At 45.1% G+C, this 20,499-nt stretch overlaps 7 protein-coding genes across 7 annotated transcripts; 3 read left to right on the forward strand and 4 right to left on the reverse strand.

Annotated features, from left to right (window-relative positions):
* Nucleotides 1-35: 35 nt before the first annotated feature.
* TREMEDRAFT_58579 (uncharacterized protein) lies at nucleotides 36-1,550 on the reverse strand (the record flags this gene model as incomplete). Its single annotated transcript, XM_007001252.1, has 1 exon — nucleotides 36-1,550. The coding sequence occupies one exon, from the start codon at nucleotides 1,548-1,550 to the stop codon at nucleotides 36-38; it is 1,515 nt and encodes a 504-aa protein (XP_007001314.1).
* Nucleotides 1,551-3,118: 1,568 nt separating this feature from the next.
* Nucleotides 3,119-5,490, reverse strand: TREMEDRAFT_36690 (uncharacterized protein). The gene is made up of 8 exons (XM_007000776.1): nucleotides 5,398-5,490; nucleotides 5,012-5,072; nucleotides 4,631-4,837; nucleotides 4,530-4,585; nucleotides 3,891-4,489; nucleotides 3,709-3,845; nucleotides 3,501-3,663; nucleotides 3,119-3,453 (listed from the first exon to the last, which is right to left on the reverse strand). Coding segments are annotated over exons 1-8 (1,347 nt in total). The 5' UTR covers nucleotides 5,399-5,490; the 3' UTR covers nucleotides 3,119-3,330.
* Nucleotides 5,491-6,011: 521 nt separating this feature from the next.
* TREMEDRAFT_58581 (uncharacterized protein) lies at nucleotides 6,012-6,467 on the forward strand (the record flags this gene model as incomplete). The annotated part of the gene is made up of 1 exon (XM_007001253.1): nucleotides 6,012-6,467. The coding sequence occupies one exon, from the start codon at nucleotides 6,012-6,014 to the stop codon at nucleotides 6,465-6,467; it is 456 nt and encodes a 151-aa protein (XP_007001315.1).
* A 198-nt stretch (nucleotides 6,468-6,665) lies between these two features.
* On the reverse strand, nucleotides 6,666-11,091 carry TREMEDRAFT_41747 (uncharacterized protein). Its single transcript, XM_007000882.1, has 9 exons — nucleotides 10,759-11,091; nucleotides 10,200-10,406; nucleotides 9,177-9,960; nucleotides 8,987-9,132; nucleotides 8,526-8,913; nucleotides 8,324-8,443; nucleotides 7,729-8,145; nucleotides 7,261-7,551; nucleotides 6,666-6,967 (listed from the first exon to the last, which is right to left on the reverse strand). The coding sequence occupies exons 1-9, from the start codon at nucleotides 11,025-11,027 to the stop codon at nucleotides 6,815-6,817; spliced, it is 2,775 nt and encodes a 924-aa protein (XP_007000944.1). The 5' UTR covers nucleotides 11,028-11,091; the 3' UTR covers nucleotides 6,666-6,814.
* Nucleotides 11,092-11,351: 260 nt separating this feature from the next.
* Nucleotides 11,352-12,599, forward strand: TREMEDRAFT_58583 (uncharacterized protein; the record flags this gene model as incomplete). Its single annotated transcript, XM_007001254.1, has 1 exon — nucleotides 11,352-12,599. One exon carries the CDS (start codon nucleotides 11,352-11,354, stop codon nucleotides 12,597-12,599), a length of 1,248 nt encoding a protein of 415 aa, XP_007001316.1.
* Nucleotides 12,600-12,886: 287 nt separating this feature from the next.
* On the reverse strand, nucleotides 12,887-15,698 carry TREMEDRAFT_26105 (uncharacterized protein; the record flags this gene model as incomplete). The annotated part of the gene is made up of 7 exons (XM_007000654.1): nucleotides 12,887-13,365; nucleotides 13,698-14,598; nucleotides 14,740-14,873; nucleotides 14,968-15,046; nucleotides 15,092-15,202; nucleotides 15,256-15,346; nucleotides 15,394-15,698. The coding sequence occupies 7 exons, from the start codon at nucleotides 15,696-15,698 to the stop codon at nucleotides 12,887-12,889; spliced, it is 2,100 nt and encodes a 699-aa protein (XP_007000716.1).
* Nucleotides 15,699-17,080: 1,382 nt separating this feature from the next.
* On the forward strand, nucleotides 17,081-19,981 carry TREMEDRAFT_26882 (uncharacterized protein; the record flags this gene model as incomplete). The annotated part of the gene is made up of 10 exons (XM_007000744.1): nucleotides 17,081-17,243; nucleotides 17,291-17,395; nucleotides 17,442-17,665; nucleotides 17,709-17,736; nucleotides 17,785-18,127; nucleotides 18,298-18,452; nucleotides 18,594-18,675; nucleotides 18,724-18,829; nucleotides 19,103-19,277; nucleotides 19,683-19,981. 10 exons carry the CDS (start codon nucleotides 17,081-17,083, stop codon nucleotides 19,979-19,981), a joined length of 1,680 nt encoding a protein of 559 aa, XP_007000806.1.
* Between the last annotated feature and the right edge of the window lie 518 nt (nucleotides 19,982-20,499).

A 20,499-nucleotide genomic window follows, 5' to 3' on the forward strand; every position in this document is an offset into this window, starting at 1 on the left:
CAGATCCAACAACATCTCTTTCCCTTCGAAGTAGATTAGGTATAGGATATCTTGGATTTTGTCCGGCAGGTCTTGTGAGATGATAAGCATGAGAAAAAAGGCATCAACCCACCAGGAATAGGAGCAACATGATTACGATTGTCAGAAACACTGTTGATTCCAACGTTGGATATCGTCGAGATACCTGAAGCCGTGGGAGAAATAGGTGAACCTGGTGGAGAGATTGAAAGTGATGGACTTCTTCTTGGAAAAAGTAATGGTAATGGACGATCTTCACCTCTTGATCGTTTCCATAATGCACATGCGTTACATAATGATCCTCTCCATTGAGGGGTATCGATCTCAGCGCAGTTTGTACATTGTTTTTCACCATGTTTGTTATTAGGAGGAAAGCGACCTGGTACAGGAGGGATTTTAGAACGTTTCTTTGTTTTCATAGGTTTCTTTTCTTCCAATGTTGGTTTGTTCTGTGATGATTGAGGTTGAGTCAGTGGAGTAAGATCGAAACCTGTTTTCTGAACATTGTTGGGTTTAGTATGATTGTTGACATGTTGGGAATGATGATTGTGATGTTGGTGTTTATACGTTTCAGAATGATTGTGAGTGCTTGTATGATGAGTGTGAGTGTTATTGTGATCGTAAACTTTAGACTGATGAGTGTTGGGTTGTTGATGAGCATAATTGTGGATAGCTTGAAGATGTGAGGGATGAGTATGGAGATTTCTCTGATCAGTGTCGACACCAGATTGAGATCCATTTTTACGTATCGAATGAGATGCGGGATAAACCAACAAACTTGAGTTCGACTCTGGTGAAGAAGATAACGAACGTTTAATCTCTCTCACATCTCTCAATGGACTTTCAGGGGAAGGAGGAGTGTTCGCTTCTTTCTTACGTCTCTCATTCTTCGGAGATTTTTCTTCTTGTGATCGTCTTGGTGCCGAAGGGAACAAGTTATGAGGATGTATGACATTGTCAATGGTTGGACGACGAGATATGTTGGGACGAGGTTGAGGGGAATTGGGAGTCGGTATAGTCGTTCTACGTTGAGGTCTGAGTTGAGGTCTAGATCTCATTTTGTCTTGCTCAATGTTCTGACCCACTGTGAAAGATAGTTGGTCCGATTTGGTTGGCTGATGGTCAAGAATAGGTGGGAGTATAGTTGATGTTTGGTCGGAAATAGGGGACGACGAAGTTGATATGGGTTGATTGAGTGCTGATTGTGTAGAAGGTGTTGATAATATCGACTCTGATTGTTTTAATATCGAGTGACCTTTAGTCGATCCAGAACGACCCAATGTCGAAAGTGAAGAGAGTGAAGGTCTACCAAATTGACTAATCCTATTCACGTATGATCCAGGCTCTAACCCAATTGGTTCTATCTCTTCTCGATCCAGTGTTAAACCTGTTCGATCTAACCAAAAACCAGAAGCCTCTTTTCCAAACCCAGTTCTGAAGCCTTCAAATACTTCAAGCGAGTTCTTCTCAAAATGATGTAACTCTAAGTCAGGTTTGACAAGGGGAAGCGGACGATCAGGGATCAGATCCATTTGTTTTTTTTCTTCTTCTTACTGTTTAAAACGTAAAATTTACACTCCGCAATGGATCTCTGGGGATGCGATCCAGCCTGCCCGGTCGGCCGAGGGGAGCGTGGGATACAGACGGAGGTTGGCGGAGGAAAAGATGAATGGATGAGACGAGTTGACGAGGCGATGATGTGAGTGAAGTGGGCGGTGTCTCCGCTTTGAGAAAGAATGTCAAAAGTCCAAGAGATAGATTGACGGTGTTTCGGCCCAAGTAGAAAAGTCTCGGCCTTGAGATTGACGTGAGGGCGTAGGTGAATCTTTCAAGATTCGTAATGTCGTGAGTTCAAGGTTGTTAAAGATAGATGGAAGGCGTAGAAGACTTCGGGCGTCAAACACAGCTTCGAAGTCTAGATGTGGAAGATTTGATCGGATCGGATGAAGCAACAAGGCCTGGACCAGATCCACCGGGTAGGATCGGACAGAAGACCTTTCACGGTCAAGTATCCAAATCGAAGACGTGTAGATCAAAGTGAGAAGGCTGGGCGTTGACGGAGGATTAAGATCGAAGCCGCCTATGTCACGGAAGAGGGAAGACCGAACGTTGACGCTGAATTGAGGCCGAGATCGCCTCTGAATTGGGAGAAGACCACACGTCAATGAAGGAAGGCCGAGCAAGTCGGCTATGTAGTTCGAAGTGAGAAGACTAAATCTTAGGTGGAAGAATTCGAAGGTGGATACTCCTTCGAGGGACGATAAGAGAGAGAGAACGACTTGTATTTCAGGTCTCTTGCCTAAAGCGTGTCGAGCGAAGAAATAGGAAAAGTGAATTTAAGATATGAGCGAGGCAGTGGGAATCTTTCGTGGGGTTATACCGTAAAGGAAGCAACTTTGAAGAGGGGTCCTCCAAGGGGGGCGGTGAAGAAAGAATGAAAGAATCAAGCAAGAGTCGTATTCGTTTCGCTACTTTTTGAGGGTATCGAGTTGATCGAATATAATGGAAGATTCAAGGGGGTTAGAGATTTGGATCTCGATAGGACGATTCTGCTAGAAGAGGAAAGGACCGAGTCGAGTCTAGAACAATCGTCAGAAGTGGGAATTTGATACGTTTCGGTCGTCTCGATGCCGAGAGTAGAGCCGGGGCGTACGAAGTGAGAATGGGGCGTAAAATGTATTTCTGTGGGTACGTGAGAACCTTTGGAACAAATTCAATGGGAAACACCTACTCAGAGAGAGTACAATGACCTGATCTGGAAAACGACTTACATATCTCACCGACCATCGCCCCAACCTCCTTTCATCTCGGAGAAAATGATCTCTGACAAACTGTCAATTCCTTTCACCCCCTGCTCCGCCCAACTAGGACCCCCCTCTCAACCCCTGACTTGCAAAGAGCATCGGACGCAATCTCGACTCCGTTGTATCGATGTTCGTCAAAGCATATAGGTGAAAAGATGTCTGCTGGGCGAGGGGCAGGATAGTCTTACGTTGACAAAAAGAAGAAAAGATCGGCTGTATGGTCAATCCGGGTGTTACAACGTCATACTGATGCAGATATGTTACATGGCACTCTTTAACAAAGGTCAGTGATAATGTCAGTACAGCTCAACAGCCAGTGCATGTCAGAACAATCACGCAGCACACCGTCTCATCACGAGACACCAAAGACTACAGCTCTGGGTGTGGCGTTGGAACTAAGAAGGAAGACGAGATTCCAAGATCTAAAGGTGAAGGAGGCGTCGTTGTCGTGAATAAAGAAGTGGGGACGAATATGGAGTAAGTGGAAAGAAGCCTCTTCGTGCACACCCTAAGCCTCCTCCTCTTCCTCGACGGGCATCTCTTGTTCGTCGTACATCTCGTCTTCCGCTCCGGCTTCTTGATATTGCATGTACTCGGAGACCAAATCTTGCAAGTTTGACTCGGCCTCGGACTGCCAATGTGAGCAAGAATAAGTAGGAGAGAACGAGAAAAACGTACGAATTCCAGCTCGTCCATACCCTCACCGGTGTACCAATGTACAAAGGCCTTTCGTTTGTACATTGCTGAGAACTGCTCGCCGATACGTTTGAAGAGCGATTGAATAGAGGTGGAGTTGCAAATGAAGGTAGCTGACATCTTGAGACCACGAGGAGGGATGTCACTGTCTGTCAGCGAATTCGGATCAAAAGTTTCAGATCTGACTCACCACTGAGCACAGGCCACGTTGTCAGGAATCCATTCCACGAAGTAGGCAGAGTTCTTGGTCTGAACACTTTGAATCTGATCTTCAACCTCTTTCATTGACACTTTGCCACGGTAGATGCACATGACGGTGAGGTAGCGCTACGACATCAGCACCATCTGTGGCGCAAGTGAGAAATGACTCACTCCCTGTCGGGGATCCGAAGCAGCCATCATGTTCTTGGCATCGAACATTTGTTGAGTGAGCTCAGGCACCGTGACAGCCCTGTAGGAAGCCGAACCACGAGAGGTGAGAGGCGCGAACCCAACCATGAAGAAGTGCAGTCGAGGGAAAGGAACCATGTTGACAGCCAATTTCCGCAGATCAGAGTTGAGCTGACCCGGGAAGCGGAGACAGGTAGTGATACCTGACATGACGACGGAGACGAGGTGGTTCAAATCGCCGTAAGTGGGAGTGGCGAGTTTGAGAGTTCGCATACAAATGTCGTAAAGCGCTTCATTGTCGATGCAGAAAGTCTCGTCAGAGTTTTCGACGAGCTGGTGCACGGACAAGGTGGCGTTGTAAGGCTCGACAACGGTGTCGGATACCTTGGGCGAAGGGACGACGGAGAAAGTGCACATCATTCGGTCGGGGTATTCTTCACGGATTTTAGAGATGAGCAAGGTACCCATACCGGCACCGGTACCACCACCGAGGGAGTGAGTGATTTGGAAACCTTGTAAACAGTCACAACCCTCAGCTTCTCGACGGACGACATCGAGGACGGAGTCGACAAGCTCGGCACCTGACAATCAGCGGATGTCAGAACTCAGCTTGAAACACACCTTCGGTGTAATGACCTTTGGCCCAGTTGTTACCAGCACCACTCTGGCCGAAGACACTAAGAAATCAGCACGGGCCGTCAGAAGGTAAAGACAAAACTGACAAATTGTCGGGACGGAACAGACTACCCAGCGGTCCACTGCGAATAGAGTCCATGGTTCCTGGCTCTAGATCGATGAGGACGGCACGAGGAACGTATTTGCCTTGAGCTGCTTCATTGTAGTAAACGTCGATACGCTCAAGTTGAAGGTCGGTGGTTCCTTTGTATGAACCGTCGGCCTGGATGCCGTGCTCTTCAGAGACGACCTCCCTGAAGGGTGAAGGTGATGGGCGAATGATAAACGACAAGATCAAAGATAGAGTCAAGAGAAAAAGCAAGCGTCAGCTTATTTCCTCATCGTTCCAGGACGCTCGGACCGTCAGACAGAATTGATGGGGATGAATATGGGTAACGAGAGGTGATGAGCTGGGCAGATTCACTCACCAGAATTTGGCCCCGATTTGGTTCCCACACTGACCAGTTTGGAGATGGACGATTTCACGCACTGTATGATGGCAACGAGTTCATATCGAGATGAAAAGGACAACGAGAGAAGGGGTCAAAGCGTGATAGCAAACCGCCGACCCAGATCGCGAAAGATGGGCATAGGATTCAGGCAATCGTACATGGTTGACGCAGAAGTCGTTTCTCATGGTAGGTAAGGAAGAGAGTGACGACACATGTGGGCCACAGGAGGAGGAGATCAGGTGAGACACAGATATGGTAGAGTCAAAGGGATCGAAATGTAGAGAAATAGGTGTGAGTAGAGAAGAAGAGTTCAAAGAGAGTCTACGTCAGCGTTTATCAGACGATAAGAAGACGATACTGACTGGCTGGTAGACTGATGAACCTGACTGTAAAAGAAAGAGAAAGAGATTATATACGAAAGAGGAAGGAGGGAAGAAAGATGTTGTTGGGGGGTGGAATGTGTTTGCGATGGAACAGGGGATGGCTCGTGCACGCGTGACGCGTAGATATGACGTGGAGTTTGTCACTTGAGAGCTTATCACTCACTCTCTTCACTCTACTCACTCTCCTCTATCACAACACGTCTCCAATAGATGTTTGACCGAGTCTGAACCATAATTCATTCTTCATGTGGTATTTGTGTCATCATATATCCTCTAACGCCTCATTATCAATCACTCTTCACTCGATTCATTCTTCATTTCCCGCTTCTTCACTCCCACCTCGGATATCCTTCAGTCGATCCATGATCCATTCACTGAGACCTTTCTCCAGGCGAACTCGACCGTCATTACTTAAAACTCTACATCTCTCACATCATCAACCCATCTCAGTATCTCACACAATCTCTCTCAAGTCTCGGAATGGGCCATCTCATCCGGTCTCCTCCCGTACTACCTTCGCATCCACCTCTAAGCCCAATTCCCAACCATTCAGTCAAACTTCTCTCTGCAATACTCATTTGTACCCTAAAGTCATGAACACATCCATATCATCTATTCGTAGCACAAACAAGTACCAAAACTCTCATCGGTTTCATCTGAAATACCCCCCGGAAAGACATTACTCTTCCATTGATAATGGCTGCAGTAAAGACGAGACAGACGAGCTTAATGACAAGGACGATTCTAAAGAAAATGGCTACTCCAGTGAGAATGTGAACTCTCTTTTACATATAACCCCTCGTTTTCTCACTAGAAAAGAATTCGAACGTCTTCATCGCCTATCCGCTCTCATTCCACCGGAAAAAGGATCAAAAGAAGAAGCTATACTCCTCAAAGAGCTCAGTGGATTGTTAGGACTTATGGACTTGGTCAAAGATGTTGATATGGAATTTAAGGATGATGAAGAGAGGGAAAGGATGATAAGGGATTTGTTATCGGATACAGGGACGGAGGTGGTTATTGATGGTACAGGCGGGGAAGTTTCTTGATTTGGAGATTGAGTGGAATATTAGGGTTTTATGGGTTGACCATATGGAAGATTAGAGGATGGCCGATATGAGTGCCAAGGGAGATGGTAGAACTGAGAATAAATCTGTGAGCTAGACGGATTACCATGAGAAGAATAGAGTAGAAGTGAAGAGAGAGCCATACAGAAAATAGACTGTCTTGCAAAAATCATCATACGCATGTAGCCATACTTTCATATCATCAACAGAAAAAATCTACAATTTACCAATAATAATCCAGCTTTATCGGTTCTCCACATTCATCACTTCCCTACTTCGTCCCTCGACAAAGAGCTCTGGGCCTAACGAATCATTTCATGACACAACACTCATCTCCCGACGTTCATCTTGAGACAAGCACCCGTCACATCCACGTTATCCCAAGGAACGGTCTTCTGTTCTTCTGTTGTCTCTTCACTGGGCTCTCGATCAGAAGCTTGTTGTTGACGCATCCGAATGTATGTCAAGGTATTACGGAAGTGCTGCAGATTAGTTTGATCTCTCTCTTGTACCTTTCTCTTTATGTCTCAACTGTAGAGAGCAGATCGATAATAGATCGAGATGAGCGGCTGTTGTCAGGGTGGAAGGAGATTAATGTGACAGAGATGAATACTCATATGTAATGACAAATGACTGAAAACAATTGAATGAAGCACACGACAAAGGAACGAGAGGGGGGTTAAAGCATACGACAAGAAACCAAGAGAAAAACGTCAAAGGCAAATTTGAGGAGGAGAAGGACGAAAGGAAAAGATGAAACGAGACCAAGACCCACCTTTACTATCATATCCGGTGAATTAACACCATCCACTAATCCAGGTGGACTAGCAGCACTAGGATGTACATCACCTCCATGTATACTATCTATATTACTTGTGATCAATTCAACTAAAGAATTGACGTATTTAGGAATGACGGCTTCTACACCTTGTTCAAAGTAATAAACATAACGATCTAACGCGTCGACGTAAAGTTGGACAGAAGTGAGTTCGTCGATACATGATGAAGCTATCCTCAAAGATTTTTGAAGACATTCGAGGACTCGTTTACCATCTCTGTAAGGTGTCTAGAAGATTAGTATTTTTTCAATTATCTCTTCCATATCATCCTCTAAAACTATATATCCCTCCATCGCGTACTCTAATAACCTTTACTGTATTACACAACCTCAACAACTTGGAGAAAGAATTTTGAGAAGCAGAAGTGGAAGGAAAAAAAAGGAGGATAAAAGAATATCACTGACTTTATCATCTTTATCCCTACCATTCACATCAGATTGCCACCACATATGACTAGCATATAAAACAGCAGTAGCTTGATGACTCTTTTTCAATAATTTACTCCCATGTAAAGCTGCTTTAGTTATGAGAGTATCATAATTATCACTCCCGAAAACTCTACTGGTTTGAAGGGAAGAGATTATACCAGTTATAGCATGAAGTTGAGCACGAGATTCAGATATAGATTCTTCGTATATCACAAATGCTTGGACGAAGAATTCGTATGTTAATTCTTCAAGACGACAATCGTCTGCTACTTGAGCGGCGAGGAGAAAGAGTCGCAGACAAATTTCAGGAGCTTCAACCTTGTTGTAGAGGATGGAAGTGAGTTGGTGGATGAATTTGAAAAGGGAGGTGACACGAGGTTCCCAGTCTGTTTCCTGAGACATGAGCATGATTCTAACCATCTGGCAGGCACCTTTTGCATGTCAGATCTCCGAATGATTCATAACAACTTCGGTCTGTCATAAGGACGTGAAGCAAAGTGAGTATCACGAGAGAGGAAAAGAGTCAAAGGAGAATGGGGCATAGTGGGGACGAATGGACGCATCGACTCACGACATGTTCTCGTGATTTGAACCGACGCGCCAGTTGGATACCCGAAGCGATCAACGGTGGGAATGTGTATCGTATCCTATCTCCACCATCTGCGAAATGTTTTCGTGCCGTTTGTAACAACTGATAGTCAGTCAATCAATCAATCACTCGGCCAGTAATTCAATAATCCGAGGTTGGGAGCGATGAAGAAAGAATGACCCACCTCCATTTGTACCCCCAAATCATCCGATTTGAAAAGATGGACCATCCTCGCTATCCATCCTTGCTCTTCTGCCAACTCCCTAGGATCCACAGGTAATCTACCACGCCCCGTACCTCCTATCGTGGAATCTTTCTGATCTCTGACCAGGACCGCACAAAGTCCCAACACACCACTGACGTCGTCGGATGAGTCGATGAGGGTGTGATTCTTCAGAACAGAAGAGACTACAGCTTGTCCGATGGCTAGGCGGGTGGAATATGGTTGAGCATTCAGGAGTGGGATGTATGAAGGAATGGCGAGAAGGGTCAATACGGATAAATACGAAGTGATGGGAGCGAGTAGAAGGGCGAGGAGGTTGGCAGTGGTTTGTGGAGAATGAAGATCGGGACTGGTCGTAAGCAACACTTCAGATGACCGATTACTGCATGCTGATATGTGGAAGAGAACAAGGTGGAGCTCACTTCTGCTGGAAGTCTTGCACTTTGACACTGGCAAAAGACAAGATTTGATCGACATATTCCAATCGATCAGGATAACAGCTCAACGCCAAATTGATAAGTGAAACACAAAGAGCTGTGATATCTTGGATCGATAAGTCAGGTCGAGCCTGATTATCAGCTCCATAAACCATGATAAACTGGTGTCACCGACCTTGATGAGTTGCACTACCTGTTCCCAAAACACTTCGAAAAGTCGTACATCTTCAGGTATACCTCTAAACTTCTTGACAGGTTGATCTGTAAGTTTCTCTTCCACAACTTCTGATCCCTCCCCTGCTCCTTTTTCTTTCTCTTTCTCCTGTTCGTCCTTCCCAGCGGTATCACCATTTTCCTCTGTAGGAGAGATCAGTTTAGGACTGGTCTCCCCTGCCCATTCCGCAGCCTCGGCAGGTTTTTCACCTTCTTCCACCCCCTTTCCCTTCCCTCGAGCACCTTTCACTCTTTCAACCAATCTTTTAGCTGCCTCTTCTTCTTGTCGTTTCTTCTCTTCGGGATCCTCATTCTCCGCCTCTCGTGCTGCATAAGCGGCCAATCGATCGATAAGCGCAATAACGATGTTTTTGATGTTCACCCTAGGATGAAGGTTGGCACAAGCACCTAAAAAGGAACCCAAAGTGTGAAGGTGGAAATCATCGGTAAAAACTTGTATCACCACTTCCATGAGATATTCCTGTGCGATGACATCTTTGCAATTGACCACTTGTTCCAATACCGAAGGTAGAATAGTCCGACGGTACATGCCTAAATCGACTCCTTCGAGTTGAGAAAGACGGACGAGATTGGTTCCTACGAGTATACGAAGATCTTTTCGTTCTAACTCTCGTTTTTCTCGTTCGCGGGAATGTCCTTGATGTTGGAGTCGGACCCATAATTTGTTCATTTCGATAAAGTTTGTAAGGACAAATCCGATCGAGTCTTGAAGGTTTCCTGAGGGGCTGGAGTATGAGCGTTCGTCTCGTTTCCCCTCACACAATGGACGATGACAGTTCTTGATAGCATATCGAGGTGAATCCATATCAGTCAAAATCTGAAATCATATGTCTACACAGTGTGATGAGTTGACAAAAATCAATCAATCTATGAGTGAGGGAGAGATGAAATGACGCCACAGGGGATGTATCACGATGGGCCAAGGGAGCCAAGGGTAGTCTTGGCGAGAAGAAGGTCAACCCACCCATCACTGGTCCCGACCGGCAGAAAATCTCTGGTCTGACCGGACAGATAATGTCGAAGAAACAACCCCCTTGTTGGATGTTGTACACCACGAGACATCTCCAACATGTCCTTCATGATTTCTTTCACCGGTGCGTCGGGGATGGACATGTAAACTGAACCAACCGTGATCATGAGGTAGAGTCGTGGCACAATGTTTCCTGCGTATCTGAGGATCAGCACTGTGCTTTCTCATCCTATCACATTGCTGAATAGGTATTTCCTCGAGTCATTCCATCCTCTTGAGCGTTTGTTTCAGTTTCTTATAACTCGTTGTATATTGTACAGTTGCATCTCCCAGATCGCAGAAGCATGAGAGAAGTCGGGATCTTCAACTAGACATGCGCTCAGGGATGACCAGTGGGGAATGTGATATGAATGCAAAATGATCAATCTCTCGCCACATGACCCACCAAGGTGCTAGTAGTAAAAAGCAGAAGTCTGATGATAAACAAGAAAGAAAGACGATCAATGATATATAGGAGAGCATGTGATATGTAAGAAATAAAACTATGACTCACTGTACCAATTCATACAAATCCGCCAAATGATGTCTGCCATCCGTATGAGCTTCATAGAGATAATTACTCAAATACCTCAAACTATCAAAAACGCTCATATACAATTCGTAATATTGTTTCGGGCTCAAACTACTTGTTCTCAATTCTCCCAACATGGAACTAGCGGCTTTGAGAGCTTCCATGATTTGATCTTGTTCGAGACATCGTTTCAATTGAACGGTTTGTAGCTTTACACTTGCTAGTATTTCCGGTAATTTTGGATCGTCCATCGTTTCCTGTGTCGTAGTGGGTCCCACCGCGACGAATGTACGATGTGAGATGTGGGAATGTGAGTGTGAGTGTGAGTGAGAAGGTGGGATAGAGGTGAGTGGGATGTTAAGGGAAGGAGAGTTGGAAGCGGAGATTTCTAATGGAATTCCGTGGCAAATAGTATTTATCAAAAATCCATCCATGTTTCCTTTTCTTTTTCTTTTCCTTGTCACAACATCTTCTTCACTACCAAATTAGCAGACAAGACAAGACAAGACAAGACGACTTTGAGGTGACAACATACAAGATTCTAAAGAAGACTTTATAATTGTACAGTTCAAATCATGTTGATGGATCATCATATCCTCTTCAAACCTCTCAAAAGTTTCCCTCTCAAATCCTCATCTCGACCATCCATCATTCCCCCCATCACTTCCATCATCCCTCTCGGCCGATTTTATTCTTCTCCTTCTACCTCTTCAGAACCACCAGTTCATGTTCCTGTATCGCTCATCTCACAACTACGTAAATCTCGCCCTGTACCTCTTTCCTTAGCTCGAGAAGCTCTTGCTAAATCTTCTCTCGACATCCAACGTGCGCTGGAATATCTTGATTCGTCTTCTTCTTCTTCGGCCAAAGCGGACAAACTTTCATCTCGACCGACTTCTCAGGGTACTGTAGCAGTCAGATTGTTGGGATCGAAAAGAGCTTCAATGATACATTTAGGATGCGAAACTGATTTCGTCGCTGCTACAAGGACATTTCAAGAATTAGCATCTGGGATAGCTGGTACTGCTGCTTTTCTAGATGTCCCAATTATCTCTTCCCCCGACTCTATCCAAATCCCCTCTTCTTCCACTTCTTCTTCCACTTCTTCTTCCAACTCTTCCATCCCTTCTATCAAATCGATATCTTCCAATAAATCTTCAACTATATCTTCCGAATCAACCCGAACCAAAGGAATAACAATTGATAAACCCACACATCCCGAAGAGATTCTTTCTTTCCCTACCGAAGCTCTACTTTCCGCACCCATGATCACCCTTCCGGAGAATGACGAACAAATCAGTCTTCCTGATCCTCAAACAGTCCAACAACGTATTCTTTCCAGTCTTGGAGAAACTGGCGAAAACTTAAAATTACTTCGAGCAGTCAGTTATGCCGCTCCATTCCCAAGTGATCCGAATATCCGTTATGTACCAGGAGTCTATTCACATCAAGGTAAAGTAGCTAGTTTAGTGGTTCTTTCTGTCATCTCGGCAGATCCTGAGAAACCTATCGCTAGTTTGGTTCATGGACCCGGAGGACCAGAATTGGAGAATGGATTGAACGAGTTGGCACGAGGTGTGGCTAGACAAACGGTAGGATTTCCTACGAGAAGAATAGAGAAAGGAGAGGTCGAGAATGAGGAAGGAGAGGTTTTGTTGGATCAGGATGGGATGATGTTGAGTATTTCGGCTGGAGGAGAAGGTGGGAGTGTAAGGGATATTTTAGATAGATGGGGGAATGAAAGAGGTGTCAAGGTGAAGGTTGTAGGGATGAAAAGATGGAGTATCTCTGATGATCTTGAAGGGAGTGATGAGAAGGTTTAGGGTAGAGAAGTCATATCAATCTTACGCATGGATGGGACAATTCTCCAAATATCCAATATCTTATCCGTTTATTCCTTGACGGTCCCTCAGAGTCTCTCCCAGTATGAGATCATCGCAATTTTGCCCCAATACCTCTATTGCCCGTCTATGACCTCGCTTTATCCATTCGTAACAAATACGCCGCTCATATACTCATCCTTTTCGCTGATACGACATTGAAAGATCATTTCATGGTTTTTTTGGTCAAGAATGCATGGATAAACCTACAACCACGATAAAATGTTGTATCATACAACCTCCCTAGGTGGACCTACAGCCCCACCTCCCCCTCCTACACTCCCAGCGGCCTCTTCCAGCTCCCTCTCTATATCCTCCAATCTTGTCTCCTTCTCCCCAGTCTCCATCTTACCATCCACATCCTTCTTCTCATCCACAGCCTTCTTCTCATCCGCCAAACCCTCATCTCTACCAATCTTGTCCATTGACACTTTCTTGTCCGTCATCACCACATTATCCACCTCCGACTTGACCCCATTATCAATCTCCGTCGTTACCGCATTATCCATCTGCGAAGTACCACCATGTTTATGAGCATGTTTAGCTTTTCTCTCTTCTAACCAAGCTTTCGCTTCTGCTTTTCTTTGTTGATCGTCCGGACGTTTCAAAGGTATTTGCTCGACGAAGAATATGACTATGAAAAAAGATAATCCAGCACATGGGATGAAATACCAGAAACAAGCGTTGATAGCTTTTGCTATTTTGTCAGCTTACTTTTCCGCCTATAATGATCCCAGACTACAATTCCCCGGACCGTGCAGTGAGAGCTTTGTTTCTATGGATATTGTCTGACAGAAACAGGAGTGATAGGATAGAGATGTGATGAAGGGTTTGCAAGCCTAATTTCCGAGATTGTCAATTCGCACGCCTAAGCCGTTCTTCCAACGGGATCTGGCCCTCTCCTTGCTGATGTCTGCTTTTTCATCCATCTCTCTCCATTTCACCTCCCTTATCATTTATTGTATCCTCGACTTTCTCTCTCTCTCTGACACGCAAGCCTCCAGAACTTGTTTTGCGAAAAGTAAGGGAGAGACAACTCACAATAAGCCGCTATAGCCCTTGATTTATGAACAGCATCCAACCCGATACCTCCTATCTGTGTCGGATCATTCAAAATCTTCCTAATCGTTTCCGCGTCAAATCCCCCATTATTCAAATTTTGTCGGACTATATTATTCACCAAAGCTGAACAAACTGTCAAACCGATAGTCCCTCCTAACATCCTCACAAAATTTCGACATCCTGTCGCCGTGGCCATTTCGCTTCTCTGTACGGCTGCTTGAATCGCGACCAAACTCGTTTGAAAAGTTTGTCCAGCCCCGATACCATCTATCAAGCCGAAAATCACTATCTTGGCAGTACTGGTAGTCTCATCGATGGAAGATAATAAACCTATCCCAATTGTCCAAATTCCGAACCCAGCCACTAAGTTGTAATAATAATCACCGGTACGAGATTGGATCATACCTGCTGTAAAAGAACAAACTGTTTGCGTGAGGACCACGGGTAAAATGAGTACACCTGATCTGATGGCGGAATCACCTCGGACCACTTGAAAGTAATTCGGAAGATAGTATAAAGTACCGAAGAAGATCATACCGTTGAACCAAGTGGTCAAAAGGGCTGCGGCGACGGTACGATTTCTGAAGATGTGGAATGGGATTAAAGGTAGAGGGACAAGTTTCATTTCTACGAAAATGAAAACTCCCAAGAGGGCTAGACCAAGGATAAGAGGAGCAAGGACAGCAGCGGATGACCATGAATATTGATTACCTGCCCAAGAGAGACCGAGAAGGACAAGGACGGCCCAAGCGATCGTCAAGATAGATCCGAACCAATCGACTTTTCGGAGTTTCTCAAAGACACTACCTTTGACAGGTTTAAGAGGAAGGAGGATGGTGATTACTACCATGGCGAATACGGTAACGGGGATGTTGATATACTAAGGAGTTTGTCAGCCACGTTCATCTCTTCAACTGTCTGATCCCTGAGGTGTGGCTTTCACTATCGGGAGGAAGAATGGGGATTTGTTGATATTGGGAGAAGGGTCATGAGTTGAGGACAGGGAAAACATTGGACGTACAAAACACCATCGCCATGTCACTTTCTCAGTGAACAGACCCCCAACCACTGGCCCGATAGCATTAGAACAAGCCACTATACATCCGGTGACACCTTGATATTTCCCACGTTCTTTCAATGACACGACGTCAGAAACTGATCATCAGCACGGCTTGGTTTGCATCACGGTCATTCGGCTTTTATCGGACCAAAATCCCATTTGGAATCAGGGAGAGGAGGATTTGCTCACCGATGATCATCACGAGAGTTAAAATACCACCACCGCCGATCCCTTGAATAGCACGGAACACGATAAGTTGAATCATACTCTGACCGTGTCAGTCTGTGCTGGTCCAATGACGAAAACTACTTACGTTAGAGACGGCACACGCGATGGAACCAATCAGAAAGATTGCGCAACTGCCAAGAAGAACAACCTTTCGACCGAATATATCTGACAATCGACCATATATCGGTTGCATGGACTGATTGATCAGCATTTCCGATCTCTCCATCCAAAATATAGGTATCGACCCACGGTAGAAGTCAAAAGATAAGCTGTCCCGACCCAAGAAGTGATGTCTGCTCGATTGAAAACTCTACCCAACGTCGGAAGAGCGGTGGTGACACTAACATCATCAGCTAATGAAACGTAATCAATCGAGAGTCGACTCACATGGTCTGATCTAACAAACTACAGAAAAGTGCCGCACACAATCCTACCATGATCAATAACACTTGTCTCACCGGTAACAAATTCGTTTGATCCTGTAATTCCACTTCCGGTTTTCCTTTTCCATGATGATGACCTTCGATCTTTTCCTCTTCATCCCTCAACACTTTCCTATCATTAGGTATAGGTGAACCCGAATGATCCGATTCATGTTCTTTATCCTCATTATGAGTATCCAAACCATTATCCTCTTCAGCCGCAGGATAATCATCAGAATCAGCTCCACCACCCGTTTCATGTGTCGCCATACGTCTCAATGCCGTTTGAGCATGGGTGGAGGTAGACGTCGTTGTCCGTGATAATGGAGCCAAATGGGCGGCAGCATCGGTCGGACGATGCCTTAAAGGTTGTTGTACGCGGCGCGTCGGAGGCCGGGAAGAAGATGCAACGGGGGAATCGGTCATACCCGACATTATCAATTGAGTGGGTCGTCTGACAGTTGAGTTTGTTGGTGTAGAGGAAGAAGGAGCGTTGACGAGAGTAAGACTTGAAGTGTTACTTGAGTCTGAGGACATGAATTCGGGATTATCATTCATGCTTCAGTCGATGTGAAGACTGAGGGGGAAAGAAAATAAAATCTTTGATCCGGAAAAGCGGAGTTGTTGTTCCGAAAGACTTGGTGAGTTCGTTTCCTCACTGTCAGTGTCGCACGGAACAGAAAACGAGACGTAGAAAGGGGGAGTGAAGAGCGTCGGTAACTGTGTGAGAGGATCAAGAAGAATGTAGAGGTGGGGCTTTGGATAGATGTAAATCTGCAAGGATGTCAATCCATTTGGAATGACTTTTGATACTGTAAAAAATAAACCCCACACGCCGAGATGCTCGGAGCAAGCCGAAAGCGCGGACATCTCCACCACGCCGCTCGACGCTTCGGCCGAGCGGACCGGCCGACAGTTGGTGACGTGGATTTAAACAAAATATTGATAGAATAGGTCCCGCTGTTCTATTTTCGGCATATCAGGAACCGGCGATGACGCATGAGACATTTGGCTCAACGTGAACCGTACAGATTCACCATTCAACCCATCCTTCTCCCTTCTTCTCAAATATCTCTTCACAAATCACCCAAGAGACATCATGACAGCAAGTGGAGCATTTCTCTCTCCGAAACTGGTGAAGCTCCTCACTACACCCTCATCTAACGTCACATCTTCCTTGGCCCAAGCATCTCCAACTACGTCCGTCAAGCAAGTCGCCGAAGAGCTTTATGGGGAGTATCATCATGATCATCATTCGAACACTTCAACAGACAAAGATTCTTCCACCGAGAAAACAGATTCAGGTGGAATGTCAAAACTTTTAGACAAGCTACATCTGAGAAGAAGTTCAAGCGCAGAAGCGAAAGAAGATGTTCAAGCGGAAAATGACAGTTTGAAGAATACTGAGAAACCAGTCAAGAATCCCGCTGAGAGACAATGGAAAGCTATGAGATCGTTATCGACTCAAGAGCTTGAAGAGGTGAAGAAATATGGTCAATGGGGAGATCAAATCCCATCTGATTTGTTCCTCAATGTCAGTTTGACTCATGTTGGGATGAGGAGAGACTAACGAGACAGATTTACGCACAAGCACTTCTATGTCTTGAAACTCACCCTTTGAGAGGAATGGTTTCTCCTTCTCTTATGGGATCATGTGGTGTGATACCTTTGACCATCATCTCCGTCATACCCGATATCATCCAGGTGAGTGGTGGTCCACCGTTCCATTTCTTCATCAAAATGAGCGTCAACTAACATCAAAGCACCATGCGGACGTCATTGTACGTGCGGAACACGAGGTATTCTTAGCTACCAGTGAGTCTTTTCAAGTGATTCGAAACGGTCAGAACGCTAATATCTAGACTACTGGGAAGCTTCCGGAGCAGCACACACAATAGTATCTGCCATCCGAGAATTATCTCGTAGAGTCGTCGAAGCTGATCGCCCCAAAGTCATCTTCAAGCTCAGTAAGTTCATTCTCCTTTTATCAATGCATTGGACCTAACGGAATAGTGTACGATCGTGGAACTCCATCACAAGTTCTGGAACCTCATCAATTGGTTGATCCAAAAACTTACACTGGTGATAAAGTCAAACTTCCTCATCCTGATGAGATCCCAGGTGTTTTGCTAGAAGTACAAAATTATCATAAACCTCCTGTCGGTACATTCCACGCCAAGTATATGGTAGTGGATCGTAAAGTTGCCATTCTCAACTCTAACAATATCCAAGATCGAGTAAGTTCCCGCGTTCCTTTCCTCACGTTAAGCTGATCGTTAGGTGAATGTAGAGATGATGACACATATCGGTCAGTCAGACTTCCATGACGACCAAAAAAAAAGCTGATGTCGGATAGAAGGACCAATAGTACAAGCTTTCTACGATATGGCTCTTTTATCTTGGTGGACAGCATTCCAACCTCCCCTTCCTCTTCTTGCGCATACTCCCCTATATCCCGCCAATTCTGCGGATGGAAAGTATAAATTTGGAGATGAACATCCGGTTTTGGAAAGTAAAGGGGATTTGGAAACTTCAGCTTCGAAAGCTCGTGAAACTTTGGCTGAACATCATGCGTTTGCTGTAGGAGGACAACAGGCGGATGGAAAGGAAGATGAATTTGATCCGACTAACGACGATGAAGCGGATAGGATCGACAGACGATTTGATACTTCTGATGCTGTCAACAAACATTTGAGTGGGTTGAACTTCATCTCTATACTTTCTACCCCTTCGCCCTTTCACACTTCGACTAAGCCTTTTCGGATTTTCTTCTCTATTCCATCTTAGTACCATCGAGGTGAGGTGCGGCCATCCTGTTTACCCCTCAACACCGTCAGGTGTAGTATCTCTGCGGGCGAAATGTATGAAGATTACTCGTCCGAACTAACGACTCAGACACTGGTAGTAAGATCGACGCCACGGATACCGACCCACCTCCCAATAGCAAAGCTTTCAAACCTATTATTCTCATGCCGCCACATGATCCGGTCCCTATGGCCCTCGTCAACCGACCTCCTCGAGGACGTGAGTTGTTACTTTTCTCTGTACTCGTGTCAGCCCATTCTCACCAAAATTACTTCCCTGTTGTCGTCACATTCGAGTCGTTTGTGATAACGCGAGTATCAAAATGAGGATACGTATCATGGTGGCATTTGTTGAGCGCAGGCCCGGGACATAGCGATACCTTGGTACCTCAAGATCAAGCCTGGCTCGCTGGGTTCAAATTTGCCAAACATAGCGTTTTCATGTTTGTTCTTCTTTCACCTCCGTGAGAAGAGAGCTGAACTGTTTTCAGTCAGACTCCAACGTTCAATGCGACGCCTGTAGTGGAAGCCGCTTTGGACGCATGTAGGAGAGGTGTGATTGTGGAAATCTACGCTGATTTGGGGTTCAACGATGAGGTGAGTTGTTGTGCCCTTTACCGTTGTGACTCACGCTCGCTCTCTCCGTAATTCCCCTCGTCCTCCTGTGGTCTGTTGTTTATCCCTTACCTCTACTTCTTAGTCCGTGTCATCCGTACATAGTCCCAATCACTTTATGACTCTAGGGTCAAGGAAGAAATCCGTTGCCCGAAATACGCGCGGCTTGGAGCTTGGCTAGGCAATCAAGAAACACCAGACGACGTTGAGAAAGGATCATCTGGAAGGATAAGTGTCATCGATACTCACACACAGGGTGAACTACTACCTTATCAAGGAGGTACCAACGAGATGGTAGCAAGTGCCATGTATTCTAGATTGAAAAAAGAACATAAAGACAATCTGAGGATATATTGGTATACTGGTAAAGATCAGAAAACTCCTTTGAACGCTAGTCACAAGAGTCGGAATTGTCATGTGAAGTTGATGAGTGGGTGTTTGGTCTTCCCCCCCCCCCATCTCCTTTTCTGTATCCAGGCCCGTTTCTATGCCCTCTTTCCTTGATGATGAGCTTTGTAGGCTTGTTACCTTTGAGAGATTCTCGTCATTCCTTCCTTCCTTCCTTCCTTCCGTAGATAGGCTAGTAGTTTACGTGGTCCATCAATAATTAATAATCCAATCCCTCTCCCCAGCTCGAAATAATTATTAATCCCATCTCCAACCCAAGTTCTTGTTCCGGTGGTTCTGATATTGCATGCTCCAAAACCTTTCCTATCACATTCACACATGCTCCACCCAAGTCTAGTGCTTCCCATATTCCGGTTTCCCAAGGTGATCAGAATGGAACAAATACGAAAAGAGAAGAAAAAGAAAACAACAGCTGAATTTCTTATAGTCGTAGATGAACAAATAGCCATTCAAGGAAATGGTAATCAAGATACTCAATCATGGTATCATTCACAAGAAATAAACGTTTTATTAGATTCTCCTTTGATCTGTCAAACTTGGAGAGAAGCTATCGATTCTAATCAAAATACTTTATTCTACGGTAGAGTAAGTGTAGAAGATGGGGTTTGGTATGATTCAAAAGGTGAGAAATTACCAGATTGGAAACCACCTCCTAAAGGTGTTTTCAAGAGTTTGAAAGGTGTTAAAGGTGCTATTGATCGTGTGAGAGGTGAAGGGGGATTCTAGGGGAGTAGATCATCTTGTCTTTGTTTGATAAATGATCATCTTGTTTGTGATGAGATCATTTTTTTTGATAAATGATGACTTTTGTTAAGGGATCACGCTGTTTGTGCAGAGGACATCTTGTCTGCGATCTGCAACCGTGAGAAGGAATGGAGAAACATGAATGGAGTAAATATCACGAGAATCTATGTAAATATCATGTATCTGTTTATTTGATTTCTCCGATAATCGTAATTGCAAAACTTCTAGCTGCTAGCTGTTAATTCGTTCGAGAGACCCATGACAACGAGTACTCGTACTCGTGTTCTGATCGCAAGATACTCAGTCAAAGATCAAAAACCTGCATGCAACTTTTTCTTCCCTCTTCCAACCTATTCAAATACCTCATAATATGTACTTGCCCCCGCCCCCTCTTCACCCTCTTCCCCCCCACCCCCACCCCGACCCTTTGCCCTACCTCACCCCTGCAGCACCCAACAACCCTTCCGCCCTCACACGCCAATCTGCTAACCTACTCTCGC

Source organism: Tremella mesenterica (genome assembly GCF_000271645.1).
Source record: "Tremella mesenterica DSM 1558 unplaced genomic scaffold TREMEscaffold_1, whole genome shotgun sequence".
Taxonomy (NCBI): domain Eukaryota; kingdom Fungi; phylum Basidiomycota; class Tremellomycetes; order Tremellales; family Tremellaceae; genus Tremella; species Tremella mesenterica.

What these genes read in the sequence shown, in the direction of transcription:
- TREMEDRAFT_36690 (XM_007000776.1), bottom strand. An exon ending in CTGTTCCGTCCCGACAATTT is followed by an intron (nt 4,586 to 4,630) that starts GTCAGTTTTGTC and finishes CTGATTTCTTAG; the next exon opens with TGTCTTCGGCCAGAGTGGTG. An exon ending in CAAAGGTCATTACACCGAAG is followed by an intron (nt 4,490 to 4,529) that starts GTGTGTTTCAAG and finishes GCTGATTGTCAG; the next exon opens with GTGCCGAGCTTGTCGACTCC.
- TREMEDRAFT_41747 (XM_007000882.1), bottom strand. Translation starts at nt 11,027, where the DNA reads ATGGACGATCCAAAATTACCGGAAATACTAGCAAGTGTAAAGCTACAA. An exon ending in ATTTGGGGGTACAAATGGAG is followed by an intron (nt 8,444 to 8,525) that starts GTGGGTCATTCT and finishes ACTGACTATCAG; the next exon opens with TTGTTACAAACGGCACGAAA. An exon ending in TCAAATCACGAGAACATGTC is followed by an intron (nt 8,146 to 8,323) that starts GTGAGTCGATGC and finishes CTCATGTCTCAG; the next exon opens with GAAACAGACTGGGAACCTCG.